The following is a 16,723-nucleotide window of genomic DNA, read 5'->3' on the forward strand; positions in this document are numbered from 1 at the left end:
TTTTTCTTGCCTCAGTATTTAACCGGATGTCAGAAAAGTGAATAACTGTATTTCTTGTGGGAAACAAATACCTCATAGGATTACCATACCTTATGTATACCTTGTTTAGGGCCTGAGCACGACGTTGTTGGTTGCCGCCTTGTGCTAAGTTTAACAAACGCACTATTAAGAGGAGGTTAGACTGTGCCAGATTAGTGTTTGGGAGCGTTGCAATTATAAAATGCCGCCGGATGCTCCGCCCGCTTCTTCCAAGAAGCAAGGACAAAACAGCGAAGTTTAGGGTTGATGAACCGCAGTCCCAGACGCCGGTTCTTTAGATGGCTCAGTGGAGCCAGAGGTTTTGCCAGGAGTTTCTATAGAGTCTCAGGCAGAAACTTTACTGTTACAGGATGTACCTCTCAGGAGGCAGGCCAGGCTGAGGGGGCTTCTCAGGTAACTATTCTTCCCTCTCTTCCCAAAGTAGTTAGAGCCTCTCCTTCTGTTGCCAAAACTTAGAGGTAGGCCAACTTCAGCTTCAGTAGGGGCTTCTCCTAGCCTTTCGGGTTCTGTACCTAAGAAACATATGCTTAAAATGGCAGAAGATTTGATTACTATGATTAGAGGTTCTATGGGCCCTCCTGATAAGAGGCCTAGAGTGGAACCAGAGTTTGACAGTTTTGAACAGGGTTCCGGGGCTTCTGAATCTTCTACGGAAGATTTGCAGGAGTGTCCTCATTATTCTGATTCTGATGTGGATGATGCCACTCCTTCTTCTCCTCCTGAGGATTTTTCATTTTCAGAGACTCTGCATTCCATGAGGGAGCACTTTAAATGGGAAGGCCAGGATTACTCTGATTCCAGGAAGAGGCTTAGGGAATTCTTGTTTTTACCCCAGCATAGGCCCTTAGCTATACCTCCTGTGTTGAATGTGGTGGAAGATGTTTTGCAGAGGCTTCCTGAACCCTGATTCTTTGCCTCCTGCTCCTGTTAAACCTGATAGGTACTATAGGGTGCCCAAGCTCATAAGTATTTGTTTAGGAGTCCTAGGGCGACCCAGAAACTGTTTCTCAGGGGCCTAAAGGTGTTAAAGCCTCTGTGGTTAAAAATCCTGTTCCCACTGACAAAGAGGCAAGGGCGTTAGATAGGTGGGGTAAGAAAGTGTATACTTCTTCCACTCTAGCCATGAGAGCGTTGAATTGTCAGTTTCACATGCTGAAATATCAAAATTATCTCCTTTCACAATTGAAATCTAAGGTGGATGCTTTGGAAGGTATTGATTGTAAAGACTTGCTGGATTTAGTTTATGTGTCTGAACAAGTGGGCAAGCATTCTTTGCAATGTGGTTTTGATGCTGTGCAGGCCTCCTCGAGGGTGGCTGCCACTAGTTCTGTTCTTCGCAGGCATGCCTGGTTGAGGGATCAAAATTTGGCTGAGCATGTTAAGGCAAGGATTTTGGATGCTCCTTTACAGTCTGATGTGTTGTTTGGTTCACCTGTGGAAGCAGTTTTAAAGAAAATGGAGGACAAAGCTAAGTCTATGCAAACTGTTAAAGATTTTTGCAGGTACAGCCACAGTTTGGTAGAAATTGGCCTGCTAAGGGGTGGACATATCCTGCTTATGATTCCCAGTCTAGGGGTAGGTCTAGACGTGGTAGGGGCAGGGCTCAAGGTTCTTTTAGGCCTAAAACAGGGAGTTCACCTGCTCAGACTTCTGGTGAGGGCAGGGGTCAGTCCTTTCGTAACAGACCCAATGACCTGCCTTTTCTACTGCCAGTAGATTCGCCTGGCAGCTCCTTTGGAAGGACAACTATCTCTTTTCAAAGGAAATTGGGATTTAATTACTCAAGACAGATGGGTGTTGGACATCATTCTACCAGTCCCTGTGTCAGAAAGGGGCCTAGGATTTTATTCTCGCATGTTCCTAGTACCAGAGAAGGGGAACACGTGGAGACTGCTTTTGGATTTATTTCTCCTCAACACTTATCTGGACATTCCAAGTTCAAGATGTTGATGTTACAACAGCTTTTACCCTGCTGGGCAAAGATCACTGGATGGTAACTTTAGATCTCAAGGAAGCTTACCTTCATGTGCATATCAGGCTAAGTTACAGGAAGTATCTGCGTTTCAAGCTGGAGATTCTCATTATCAGTTCTCTGCATTGCCCTTTGGCTTATCTACTGCGCCCAGAGTATTCACAAAGGTTCTGGCTCCAGTGATAGCTTACTTCAGGCTACAAGGACTTCAAATCTATCCTTATTTAGACGACTGCCTGATTCTGGCTCAAGAAAAGGAAGACCTTCTACAGCATCTGGAATATCTTATAGCAGTGCTAAGATGCCTAGGGTATTCTGTGAACGAAATAAAGTCCAGTCTAGTACCCTCTCACGACATGTGCTTTCTGGGTGTGAGACTGAATACAGCAGCCCAGATGGCCTTTTAACCCCGGACAAACAAAAGAGTCTGTCACTTTACTTCCATCAACTATCTCATCCGTCCGTGCTGACTGCAGAGACAGTCCTTCAAGCATTAGGGTTCATGGCATCTTGTATTCTGGTGCTTCCCAATGCCAAACTGCATATGAGGAAGTTACAATGGTATCTCAAAATGTATGGACACAGCACTGCCAGAATTTAGACACTGTCATTCAAATAATTCCTTGCCTTCAAAGAGTATTTTTGTGGTGGGCTCAGGAATGTCACCTAAACAAGGGACTCTCTGTGACCCGGCCAGAGGCGAGTCAGATTTTACCGACAGATGCCTCAGACATTGCTTGGGGAGCTCATCTAAATGTAAAGTGGATACAAGGCAAGTGGCCTGCCAGACTACAGCATCTACATATCAACATAAAGGAGGTGTTAGCAGTCCAGTTCGCATTGCTGGCTTTCAAGGAGTTACTTCTTCCAGGGCAGGTGTTGATTCTAACAGACAACACAACTGTCATGTGGTACTTCAACAAACAAGGGGGAACACATTCTTATCCTCTATGCAGGCATGCAATGATTTTATGGGAGACTGCGCACGCTTGCACCTAACTCTTCAGGCAAGGTTTCTGCCAGGAGCACAGAACTCCTTAGCAGATGTGTTAAGCAGACAAATCATGGATCCCACAAGTGGAAACTGGATCTTCATGTATTTCAGAAATTGACAGTGTCATGGGGAACTCCAGACATAGATCTGTTCTTCCACTACACCACCAGCTGCCACAGTTTTGCACAAAGGGGTTTCATCACACAGCTTGGAAAGTGGATGCTCTGTCTTTCAGTTGGACGAACCTTCATCTGTATGCCTTTCCACCTCTGCCTCTTCTTCCAAAGGTACTGTTAAAAGTCAGACAGGACAGGCCAAGGATGATTTTGATAGCTCCAGATTGGCCTCGCAACACTGGTACCCTCTACTACGGAGTCTGGTAAAGAAGCCTCTATGGCCTTAACCTTTGATTCCACATCTGTTATCCCAGCAGGACGGTCATCTGCTCAATGTCAAGCTTCACTCTCTTCATCTGACAGCCTGACATATTCTGTGTTGAAACACAGCAGGTCTCAACTTCCTCAACAAGTTTTAAATGTGATTATGGAAGCTAGAAGACCTAGTACAAGGAAAGTGTACGCAGCAAAATGGAAGAGATTTTTATTTTGGTGTAAAGCAAAGAATTTGGAGATTTCTGAGCCTAATTTGAGTATGGCTCTTCAATATCTTACTGAGTTACTGGACAAGGGTCTGTCCTTCTCTTCAAGATTCATGCTGCAGCAATCTCAGCTCACTATGATTGTGACCCACCATTGTTTTCGCATCCTTTGTTCAAGCAGTTTCTTAGAGGGGCTAAGAATATAAGACCCCAATGAGCTCCTACTCCTGCTTGGGATCTCAATTTTGTGTTGGAAAAACTTACTCTACAACCTTTTGAGCCTGCGGCTACTGCTGAATTGAAATATTTGTCATGGAAGACTGCTTTTTGTTGGCTATTACTTCAGAAGGGTGTCTGAGTTGCAGGCCCTTATGGCAGTCGAGCCCTTTTGATTTTCCATAAGGATAGGGTATCATTACGTACTAATCCTTCCTTTATGCCTAAGGTGGTTTCTAGTGTGGCTTTAAACCAAACTATTCATTTGCCTACCTTTATGCAGACCCCAAAATAAAGGGAAAAGATTTTGCATACTTTAGATGTACACAGGCAATTATGCTATTACTTAAGCAGGACTAAGGATTTTAGGCAGTCTCAGCAGTTGTTTGTTTCTTTTGCTTTGAATCAGGGCAAGCCTGTGTCAAAACAAACTATTTCTAGGTGGATTGGCTTTTGCATTGCATTTTGTTATTCCCATCATGGCAAGGAGGTTCCAGCTGGGATTAGGCCTCATTCCACTAGGGGTACTGCCACTTCAACAGCATTTCTACGGGGTGGCAACTAAGGATATTTTGGAAGCAGCTACTTGGAGTTCAGTGCCTCTAAGCATTATCACCTTCCTATCTACTCTAAGTCTAGGGCTGGTTTTGCCACAGCTGTTTTGCAAGGCATGTTGTCAGCTCCTGCTTCTTTATGATTTGCCAGCCTCCCTTACCTCTGCTTTGGGATTCTACCCAATAGTAAGGACTGCAGCAATGGAAGGCGAACATAGTACAGTTTTGTACCTACCATAAATGTAGATGTTCGAGGATTACCCTCCTCCTTCCTCTGTGTTTAGGGGTGGTTGTGTAGGTGATTTACCTGCTTATATTTTTGTATATATTCTTCATGTTTTGGTGCAGGTATTTTGGGCCTTGTCTTTTAGGTCTTCTGACATCTGGGGCAAGAAAAGACTGAGGATACCTGACCCGACTGATGGACTATACCCCAATAGTAAGGACTGCAGCAATGGAATCCTCGAACATCTACATTTATGGTAGGTACAAAACTGTACTTTTTCGCTTTATTCCTTAAGCCAGTGACATAAGCTGCAAACATTTCTTCTGGTTTTTGGTCTCTTGTATAAAATAGGTGCCTCTCTAATGTAACACATTTCTCTAAATTTGTTTCAAGCACTCTGTGTCCTCTGACTCAGCCGGTACAAAAATGTGGTTTTCCCCCCTCTCCTGAATATACTGCTGGTGTGTACACAAATGAATGCTCCCTTTCAGTGGTCTCTGACCGTGCTAAGTTACGCAAAATGAATGCCCTTGTATGTGCATCTTTGTCAGAAGAAGCTGCTTGCATGAAAATATTGTATTCCTGCTCAAATATTCTCCACTTCTTTGCAATATTATGCTCAAATACAAGTGGTGTGCGAAATGCCTCTGCCATATTAACACACACCAGTGTAGGCTTTTGCAATTATGTATGCACACACACACACACACACACACACACACACACACACACACACACACACACACACACTGAACTCTTCCAAAATGGCTGTACTTTGCTAAATAACTCTTAACAGTGTAAGAAACACTTTGAAAGAGCGACACTCTGCGAATAAATGTACACAGCACAAGAAACATTTCAAAATGGTTGTGTTCCGACTGCACTTTACGAAATAATTGCACTTTGCACACAGTAAACTCTTTGGAATAAATGCGCAGTAATAAAGCACACACTGCAAACACTTTACACGCTCTGAGATACTTCAACTTTAGTTATGCTTTGAATAATGAACCCCTTATGAACTTTTCTGATAATTTTATCAAATATCGTAATTACGAACATCTCATTTAATCAGTAATGCATTTTGTTCCTTTCGTTTGATTAATATGTTTTTGTGCTATTCGTTTGATTAATAATGTGTTTTGTGCCCTTTGAATGCTCCATGTTGTTTCTTTTTTAAAGTAAATCTGTGCAATTTTTGGTTTACCTGTAGTTCATTTCTGGCCATTTTTTACACCCAGTTTGCTCAATATGCCTTCACTGTTTACTCTGCACCTCTTGGCTTGAAGAAGCTGTCTTCTTAATTCCAGTTCTGACACCATGTCACTCGTCTGGTCAGGATAAAACAGTGAAACAGTTGTGGGTTCTGTTCAAGCAGCTTTATTATGTACAGACACATCAGGATCGAGGCTTAACAACTTAAATAAACTTATAAACAGACTGACTACCACACTCGTACATTGCTCACACTCTAGCTGCTCTCAAAATGGCACTGCTGTCTGCACGTGCTCACTATTTATATGCACGTACCACACTTGGAAATGCTTCTTAAAGATACAACACACACATTGTTCTACAGTGACCACTGACACCTCCCAGTTGAGGGTGGGGCTTTTCTTGGCAAGGACAGTTCAAGGCACATGGTCCTCCAGGAGATCAATTCACACATCCTTGTCCTAAAGATGAGTGGTTCTGTTAGCATTGCATGTCTTTCAAGATGTTCTCTCTGTAAGAACTATTGCAATACAAACAGGCAACATGTCTGTGGTTTGATATGTCGACAAACAAGGGGGGAACCCATTCCTACCTCCTTTGTCGAGAGGCAGTGAAAGTGTGGCAGTGGGCGATCTCCTCCCACCACTTTCTAGTGACAGTGCACATTTCTGGGGAAGTCCAACATTCTAGAGGACAAACTGAGCAATTCCATTTTGTTGCTTCACAAGTGGTCCCTCAGTCAGTCAATGGCAGAGAAGATTTTCTATCACTGGGGCCAACCTTGCTGTGATTCTTTTGCATCTCCCCACAACTGCAGCAGATATTTTGCACCAATTCCCCCTCGGGGGAGTTGCCAAGAGACACTCTAGTCTGTGTTTGTCCCTCCCAGTCTACTTTTTGCTTTCCCACTGCTACATCTGATTCCAAAATTCTTACAAAAAGCCAGCCAATTGAAGAGCTGACTGATTCTTATTGCCCCTTCTTGCCTTGCCAGGTGTGGTTCCCCGTCCCATGGTCTCATCTTCATTATCCTCTGTGAATACTAGACCCCTGTCCAAATCTTCTCTCGCATCCCTTGGAGATGAAATATCCCAGTATTCCAGGTCTCAAACTAACCACATGGTATCTCAAATTCCATTAATAGCTAGACAGCCCAGGCTTTCCTTCTTGGTTCAACAAATACTTTTATTTTCCCAGAAAGTTTCTACTAGGAAGATTTACAAAAATCAATTGAAAAGATTTCCAATTTGGGGTGTTGAGAAGAATACCGACCCCTCTTCCACTCCTATTTCTTCAGTTCTGGAATTTTTCAAAAAAGACACTAGTTTTTCCACATTCAAATTACAATTAGCAGCCATATCAAATTTTCATTTAGGAGAAGAAGCTTCCTCTTTAGTTTTTTCCAAATTATACAAGGCATATCTAAAAGGCATTTCTTACTTGGATCACCAGAGAAGGATCCATCTCTCCTTGGGATTTGACAATGTTGGCGTTGACACAACAACCTTTTGAACATTAAGACAAAACTGATTTAAAATTTTTGTCTTGTAATTGCTACTAGAAATACTGTTTAAAATCTGCAAGGAGAATTTCAGAACACCAGGCTCTTATCATCCAAATCCACTTACATTGTTTCACAACGACAGAGTTAGTTTACGGATTAAACCATCCTTCATGCCAAAAGTAGCATCTGGCTCGAATGCCAACCAAGCAATTAATTTGCCTGCTTTCTTCCCTAATTTTTCAAATAAGGGAGAGTATTTGCTACATCGTTTAGATGTACATAGACAACTATGTTTTTATCTACACAGGGCAAAAAATTTCAGGAAGGAAGACCAGTTGTTTGTTTCTTTCTCATTGAACAGACTGGGATCATCAGTTTCTAAAGTTACCCTAGCCAAATGAATTACTGATTGCATTTCCTTTGTATATACTCAGCAGGGCATCTCCTTATCTAAGCCTCCTAAGGCGCATTCAGGTAGATCCATATATACTTATTTTTGCCTTCTGGTCTAGACCTTCCATTTATGACATTTGCTCAGCAGCTACCTGGTCCAATGCTCATACCTTTATTACTCATTGCAAACTAGATTTGAATTCTAGAAGCAGGGCTTCTTTTGATTCGGCAGTTCTCCAGAATATCCTTCTGTTAGGACCACCCAGGATTCGTGTAGCTAGGGACTCTCCCATTTGTTGAAGAATGAAAAGGACAACATATGGTATTGGTTATGTACTCATCATCTGTGTTGTCCATTTTCATTCTTCAGCTCCCTCCTTCTCCCCTTCCAGTCATCTTCTGGAGTGATCTTATGGATATTTTGGACCCTGTAGTTCCAGGTTTGAGCCATAGTGTACTGTTTCTTCTTTGTCCTCCTTTATCTTAGCATCTATAAGGCAGTAAACTCTATCTGAGGTATTGTAGGATGGCTGGGGTGTTGTGGGTAGAGGGAGGAGCTCAAGAGTTGGATCAGTAAGTCTATGATACGTGGCAGAGTCAAATATGAGGTCAGATCTGTAACCCATTTAGTGAGGAAGAATGAAAATAGACAATACAGATGCATAGTTATGATGAATACACAATTTTCATTTTATTTCCTTGATGTTATGCAACCATTATGTTGCAAGAGACTGTCATAGGAAGCAGGTGCTTGCAGATGGAATTATACAGGAAGATAAACCTGCAGCTGTTATATTTCCGATGACTGCATATTGCAGAGATGCAGAAGAGTGTTTGTGCTACTCATTTTTCTATTTGACATTTGGCTCAGCATGAAAGCGGTTTCCCTTTTCCTAGCTGATGGGTTGGTGGAGTGCGTGTTTTTCACTTGTTGCTGGAAAAAGTGAAAATGTCTGAATTTCTAGTACTGCATCTGTTGAAAGAATAACTGACTGTCCCTTAGAAAGTTCACCTTTAATGGAGTGAGTGAGTGAGCGCACGCATGTCCTTACGTGAATGTCAGATACATTTTTTATTCCTTACTACTTTTATTGCAGGAAGCTATCAGTGTGAAATACTTTTCTCCACCCTCCTACTTTTATTGCAGAAAACTGTGACATTCACAAACATTTATGTATCTTTATGGACCATATTAGATCACCTTTGTGTTGCAGTTTTTTCTTCATTTTTTTTCCTGAGCCCACTTGCCATACATGGAAATGAGAATGACTGTTATTTTCACCTTTTTTTTCTTTCTATATTTGTTCTAGCCCTGCTTTTTTGTAGAAGCTGTTGTTAGTAACGCAGGTCTCTAATTCATTCAATCTTTTTGATGCATCTTAGTTTCTAAGTAGCAATTTTGAAGTCTTTGCAGCAAAGCCTGTTATAACTTTTTTTATCAGATTCCCTTAATTGTATATACTCTGTCTTTATACATCCGACTTGCTTTGTTTTTCACCATGCCTTTGTTACATTCCTTCTAAACCCTGAGTGCTGTTCCCCTAATATTGTTAACATGCATCTCCCTCTGAACGCTCCAGCATTTTAATCTTGCATCATTGTATGTTATGACAACACATCACATGAAAAGTATGAGCTGTGCATTGCATTTGACTTCAGAATCTGTGCAGCTGTTCAAGCCATATGCAACATAAAGTAATCCTATTTCTTGGTACAGAAATTGTAAACTTATCCAAATCTTTTGAATAGGAAAAGGGAAGGATTACTATGCGAGAATATGAAATTGGTTGGTTCCTGGGACTTTTGGTTTCATTAGGGCTGACTCTTTATAAAATCCACTCAGGAGAATACTGTAAAGGAGAATGAACCCTTTTCTTAGAATCTGTGTATTTTTTATTGTTTATTTTTTCTCTTTTTTTTTTTTTTTCTTTCAGGAAAATTGGCTACTTCATACAAACCAGATCAACTGCTGAGTCTGCTACAGATTGAATGTGCAAACAGTGATGAAGTTTCAGAGGTGAGCAATCACTGATAACTCTTAGAAGTTGTTATCTTCTTTGATGGTATCTTTTAATTTTTTTAACATGCAAGTAAACTGGTTCCGCAAGGACCCTGTTTGGACATGACCTTGACTACAAGGACCAGGAAAAGCCAACACTTGGATGGTATAGAGTAACCATCAAGCAGTATATTTTTGGAGGGGAGATGGAAACTGAAATCTAGTACATTATATACCTGCACATTGTATGTAAGTGTCATTAATAGATTCTGTATCTGTCACTTCTCTTTTCTCTTCCTTTCATAAAATATTTTGTAAGCTTCATTGTCTTCAGTGTGCAGCACCCTATTCAGTTAGACAAATGGGCTACTGCACACTAAGGCAGTAAATGTACCACCCTGTCTGTGAAGCAATCTATTCACAAGTGAAGGCTATAATTGTCACTTACAGTATGTAGCATGCAGTCTTTTCTTTATCTTTCTTTTTTTTTAGAATATCTTCATTTCATTCCATCCTTTCTGAGAAATGGGAATTCATTTGATGTCCATAACATTTTTTTTTTGTTTGCCTTCCTCTGGATTTCTTTGGTCACCTTGTCACCCTTCTTGTTTGTTTGTGTCTTTCGGCTTTTCCTGGTTAGGGGTCGCCACAGCGGAACTCTGGTCCGCTAATGATTGGCAGTTGATTTTTACGTACCGGCTTGCCAGGCCTGACGCACAACCTTCAATGAAGGTACGCCCATTCACGCATGTCTCCACGCAGAAGACGTTCTAGCTGAGAATTGAACCGGACAGCATCTTACTGTGAGGTGACAACGCTACCGCAGCACCACCTGCAATACTTTGTGAGCCTAATAAAGTGGGATTATTATTTCTTTACAACGTGAATCCATTCCTTTGAGAATACAGACCCACATTCCCTCTTTCCCCGTTTCAGTACCACAAGATTAATTTTCAGATTGTTTCTTTCCGTTTTGCAGTCAGTTGAAGCATCCTTCCTAGTAGATCATTGTTACCAATATTGTTATGCCTTAAACACTAGCATTTGCACTCACTAAACCTCCTTTCTACTTTTGGTCTAGCCTTTTGCAGTTAGTACCAGGTCGTAGCAGGAGGGTGGATAAGTGTTACCAGATGTGTGTTAAAAAGCATTACATGATAGTTCAGTGATGGTTGTTATGGTACAGTGAAGCTGTTTAAAAGTAACTTGGTACTAACTCTTCTAAATGACAAAACTGATTTTGTGCAGTAGTTTTGTGGATGAGGGTCAGCAGAGAGGCTTTAAGATACTTGACTGCTCATGCAGTTGTTGATATAAGCAATATTCATATGTAGTTGACTGCAGTTTGTGACAGTGAAAATATAGCTTTACATCTTTTGATGCTTTACTTATTTTCTTGTTTCTTATTATATTTTAGTTTCAGAATCCAAGTAAAATTTGCGATATTGACCGTGTGCTTTGCTGGTTAAAATCTGATTATCTAAATGGATCTTTTTGCATTGATAATTATGGTTTATCTGAGTAATTTAACCCTTTCAAGCTTTTGGATTGGGGGCTGTCTTTAGAAGTAATTTTTCGTTGTCAACAGGTGGCGTAAGGAGTAATGAAAGGGATAGGTAAAATGCAAATGGTTAGGTCACTTAGTGCTTTCTTGGGAAAGAGTGGTCTTCTGTGAATTACAGAAAAATACTCAATCTGTCTGAAATTTCATGATTTTACACATAATTTTGTTAATCTGTACCTTCTTCTTCTCTTTCTTACATAAAAGTGTTGTTTTCCTGAGCAATTGTTTCTCATCAGTTGGTTTGTTGTTTTTCTGTTTTTGCATACTTGTGCTTCTTTTTAGCTCTGTCTGTAGTTGTTGGCTTGTTTATTTTAGTAAAGTAACTGATATTTGTTTGATAAGTAACAGTGGATGTTTTACCGCTTAAGGTACCTAATTTTAAACACCTACTCTCCCTAGCACTACAACTGCTGTGGAGTTTGTCTTAGAGTGTGCATATACAAGTCAAGTGTTCTTTGTGTGAGGCTACATCCCTGTGGCCTTCTAATCTTCCAAGCCCTGAAGGAAAGTGTATAGCCTGTCACTGACATTTTTGCTGCACTGTCACTTTCACCTCAACCCCCCCCCCCCTCTACAAGGGTACCATATTAGCTGTCCTGTAATCTGTTAATGCTGTGCACATTTGCCAGAGATGGGGATTTTAATGGGAGGATTGATTAAAATGCAAAGGGTTTATTAACATTTCGGTCAGATTTGTAGAATCCCTTAAGGAGTCTGTGCTTTTTTTTTTTCATTCCACAGAGGCATCAGTTCCATAATCACATTTTATTTTCTATATTTTGACATTCATCTGTTTTTGCCATGGCACCACTTCATTATGATAGTCCACCAGGTTTCCTTTTCATGTTACTGAATGGAAGTAAGCATATTTATTAACTTGGCCCTGCTTATAGGTATATCTTTAATTGCATGATCTGATGATGTCCTTTTCATTCATTCCTCAACTGATGGATTTGGATCCGCTACTCTGATCCGAATTGGTGGCTTTTTCCAGAGCGAGGATCTTAGAACTCTTGAGCTCCTCCCTTTACGCATAATGTTCCACCAACCTAACACACCTCAGATTTCATTTGCTGACATTGCAAACAGACGTCGATTGTGAGCTCTCAATGTATATCATTTATCATATATTTTTCTTGTGAGTTAAGAGTGTGTGGTTCTTTGTGTTGTATACACCTTTTTCTTTTTTCTGTACTACCCCCCCCCCCCTTACCCCTGTTACTCACTGCTTTTATCTTGGTATCCTTTTGGAGCTAGCCAAGTTCTCTTCTCTTATTTATTTATTTTTTCTTCAGATTGTTACCCTTAACCTTTAGTACCCCTTGTCTCTCGCATTTATAGTGTTCTACACGGTCAGTATGCCTTCCTTCTACTCCTTGTTTAATATAGTCCGGTACTGTGCAATCCCATAAAATTATCTTAGAATTATAGAATCGTCAAATTACAAGGTAACTGACCCCTTTGACCATTTGCGCATTACAATAACCCTTTAGACCGTACAGGCTAGTCATAGCAGAGGTGAATCTAGATACCCCTTCAGTTGTCTGCTTTTTGGAGGAAGAAAATATTTTGCATTCCTTAATTTGGAGTAGAAGTTTATCCCAAAGAAGAGAAGCATTTCATGGAAAATCTGTTTCTTCACTATATTTTATCTGCTGAAGCAGATTTAGGTCCCTGGTTTGAGTGTTAGGCAATTTGTAGTGGTATAAGAGATCTTGGACTATTGGATCTGTAATGGCTCAAAACACAAGTCACAGATCTTTTCAAAGGAGTCTGTAGAATATTGAGTAAAGGGATGATGCTTCAAGCTTCTTCTGGTAATTGTATTTTAATCTTGTGATCATTTTCATTAGGTACATCTGAGGTCTTTCCAGTTGCTTCATATGCCTTGTAGAATACATCCCAAAAGGAGCATAGTCTAATCAATGCAGAATACTTTTAGCAATTAGCTGCACTATGTAAAAGGTTTCTTACCCACTGTTGTAATCTGATGGTCAAAGGCAAGGGCATTATCTACTCATTTCCCAAGGTCTGTCAAACACTTTTGTTTTGAAGTGGGGTATTGTATGTACTGTAATATTGATGAAAGGACCGTATCAAAGTTTTGAGCCAGGATTGGCAAGTGTGAGTTCCAGTTGGAGTTTCTGCATATCGGAGAAGGACTTGAGGATAACACCAGGTTTGCTGTCATCAGCCAAAATCTGCAAAGTAAATGCTGAATTGTAGGAGTCCCAGCACAGAGCCCTGAGAAACACCATTGGTCACAGTCATGTTTACCAAGGATACACCTGGTCTTATCCCTCAAACAGTTTGCTACCACCTAATAATGTAGGATTTGATTTGGGGCTTGTTCAGCTTGATTGTTATGTTAGCATGTGGTATGGTGTTCGAATCCTTAATTAGGTTGAGGTATACTGCATGAACAGCATGTCCACTGTTCATGGCTTGTGGTACTCTCTCAAAGAAGATGACATGATTCATAAGTATTTGATAGCTTCCCATTGCTTTTCATTGTGACATGGTCATTGTTACCATGTGGTGCTTTCAGCTGAAAATAACAGACGTGTTCATCATTCTTACTGCTCAGTAGGCCTTATTTGAGTTGATTCCTGCCTAGAAAGCAAAAGAAAGTCTGCTTCAAAAAGCTCTGCCCCCCCCCAAACACACACTCCTTCGCTCTGACATCTAATTGATATTATAAGGAGGGAAACCAACAGCAAAAGTGAAACTTTCTTGCCGTCTCAAGAAGCATAATCTCTTAGGATTCACAAGAGCAGGTATGGACTGAAAGCTCTGTTTCTGGTGGTTAAGCCCCCATTGGGGAGGCCCTTCACTCAGAAAGTATAGCCCTTTTAAGAAAAATAGGATTTAATCTATTTATTGACCAAAAGTGGTATTTCCCCTTTAAGAAACCCAGTGTTTTTTCACAATATAGAAAGTTTTTTCTCAGGGGCCGTTATTTTTATCTAAGGCTGTTAATGTAATTGGAGAGAATTTTGTGAAAAAGTTATGTATTGCTTTTGCAAAAAGTTTATGAAGGAATAGGCAGGATTTTATGTCAGTATAATGCTTATACTCTGTGACAATATACGTACCATTTTGCTTGTCAGTGTGGGGGCAGTTTCTGAACAGTACTGATAAGAGAATCCTGTTATTTTATTTTTATTTATTTTTTAAGTTAAGGGACTGTGAAAAGTGTAGTGAATATTAAGTGTGCTGCTTGTAAACATGCATTGAAAGCTTACCTGACCCATTTGCTTACAGCTTTTGGTGCTTCTTCTCCAGATACAATATGGGTGCTCACTTTGTTCCATCTGGCTGCTTACCTGACCCATTTGCTTACAGCTTTTGGTGCTTCTTCTCCAGATACAGTATGGGTACTCACTTTGTTCCATCTGGCTGCTTAACCACAGTGCCTAGAAAGAAAGAAATCACTTACCAAGAAGTCCTTGTCATTGTCGCAGATTCAGTGTGTGCCTCAGCTATTAATGGGTGAACCTGCAGTGGTCAATGATTGCTCCTCAGACCACTCACTTCCCTCTCTGGCTTCTTCTGTTGTAAGCCTTTCAGCCAGTGTGAACATGGGTTCAGCCATGTCTTCTTTGGCTGTTCACTGTCTGATAGGGGCATGGGAGAAGCATCTTCTCTAGATTTGGGAGACACTTCTGGAGATTCTTCTCTGGGTAACTGGAGTAAGACACCATTAGATTGCATAGATGTCCTTCCTTCATGTTGGTCCTTTTCTGATAGAACTCCAAATTAAGAAGAAATTAAGAAATAAACATTGTTCTTCTGATGAAGTTGAGTTCTTTACCTTGGCTAGACAGACATTACAAGCAATAAATCCTGGTATGCAGAAGCCTTTTACATATGAACTTTCAATGTAAAGGTATTCATGAGGAAACTGGGTCTGATGATTCTGAGTTTAGCAGAGACGGAGCTTCTCTTGCAGCTTCAAAACCCAGCTCTCTGATTGTGATGAAAGTTTCAATTCTTTTCCCTCAAGTGGAGGAATTTTCTTTTAATCAGACCATTGCAAGAATGAATGAGGTATTTTTATGGGAACAAATAGAGGTTTCCCCTGAACTGAAGAGAATGATATGTTACAAATTGATACACCTCATTCCTGTCCCATCCTCCCTATACTGCCATCCTTGGCGGATGTGTTGAACGCTGCCTGTACTCATCCTGATACCCATCCATCAGGCTTTAAAAAAGCAGATAAACTGTCTTAAGGTACATCAGGCTAATACATTTCTGATGTTATGTTGTCCTATCTCGCATTCATTCTTACCGGATGGGTTCATAGCTGATCCTCGGCCCCAACTCTGCTGAATTCACTAGCTCAAAGTCTCTAACTTGGCTCGTGGCAGAAAGGTATCCCATCATGCAGTGGTGTAATTCCCCAATCTCGTTTGCCGCTTTACGAGTTTGGATGCTCTCTCCTTGGCTGTGGCTCTTTAAAAACCTTACATTTTTTCCCTTTATTAAGCTATATTTAGCTTTAATAATTGCTTATTAGTTGTAGTTAGTGTTTTTTTCCATAGTTTAACTGTGTGCTGTAGTTTCGAGTGCTGTTTGTCATGCTAGTGTGTGCTTTTGTTGGCCGTCGTTAGTCGCAAGGCCTATTTTCCCATTTTTGGTGATGGTGTAGTTAGTGCTTATAGTAGAACTTAGTTATTATATATACATATATATATATATATATATATATATATATATATATATATATATCTCGTTTCAGAGCTAATTTCCTGTGTGCATCCCTCTTGCTCGTAACTCTACTAGGTCCGTTCTAAGTTAGAGGGCCTAGTGCCTGTTTAATTTAGAGAGCAGAGTTGTTCTCCTTGTTTCTGTATTGTTAGACATGTTACTATAATGTGGTAATAGTGTTTGAGATTTGAAATATTTTTTGTGTGTTACTTTTATTATAGAGGTGTGTTTAGGCTTTACCTGTTATTGTTCTAGTGCGGGTTTCTTCCTAAAATGTCAAAGGAAACTAGAGAGAAGGAACCCAAGCCTTCAGGGTTTAAAAAGCATCAGAAATGCTCTCAGATGTCCATCACTGTTTGGCATAACATTTGTGTTTATTGTTTGGGGGCTATTCACCTCCATGAAACTTATACTTTTTGTCATTCTTTCAACTCCCGGGTTCTGCAGGAAAGAAAGAACAAACTTGTACTCAACGGGTTCCTGAAACCTTCTTTTGAGGAGGCTCTACAGAGCACTTCTTCCAGTAGATCCCCTTCATCTGAGTGACAAACCTTCAAAATGGCCATCTCCTGCTTTTTTGGCTCAGTCGGAGCCACTGCTAAAATTGGCAAAGACCTCTGATACATCGATCTCCTCGGCTCCACAGCCCTCGGAACTGATGGAGATCATAAACTTGGACAAATCTACAACTTTGGTTCCAAGGCCTTTGGAGCCGAAAGACTGTATTTCGGAGCCG

The 16,723-nt window shown here is 40.6% G+C and overlaps 1 protein-coding gene across 6 annotated transcripts in view; it reads left to right on the forward strand.

Annotated features, from left to right (window-relative positions):
• Positions 1 to 16,723, forward strand: part of VPS37C (VPS37C subunit of ESCRT-I) — a 452,853-nt gene that overhangs the window by 289,879 nt on the left and 146,251 nt on the right. For all 6 annotated transcript variants that reach the window (XM_044083985.1, XM_044083986.1, XM_044083988.1 and 3 more), the window contains one exon: positions 9,646 to 9,728. In XM_044083985.1, the coding sequence (XP_043939920.1) occupies positions 9,646 to 9,728 (83 nt within the window). The remainder of the gene's footprint in view (positions 1 to 9,645; positions 9,729 to 16,723) is intronic.

This window comes from Protopterus annectens, chromosome 9.part0 (genome assembly GCF_019279795.1).
Source record: "Protopterus annectens isolate FY-2018-M chromosome 9.part0, PAN1.0, whole genome shotgun sequence".
NCBI lineage: Eukaryota > Metazoa > Chordata > Ceratodontiformes > Protopteridae > Protopterus > Protopterus annectens.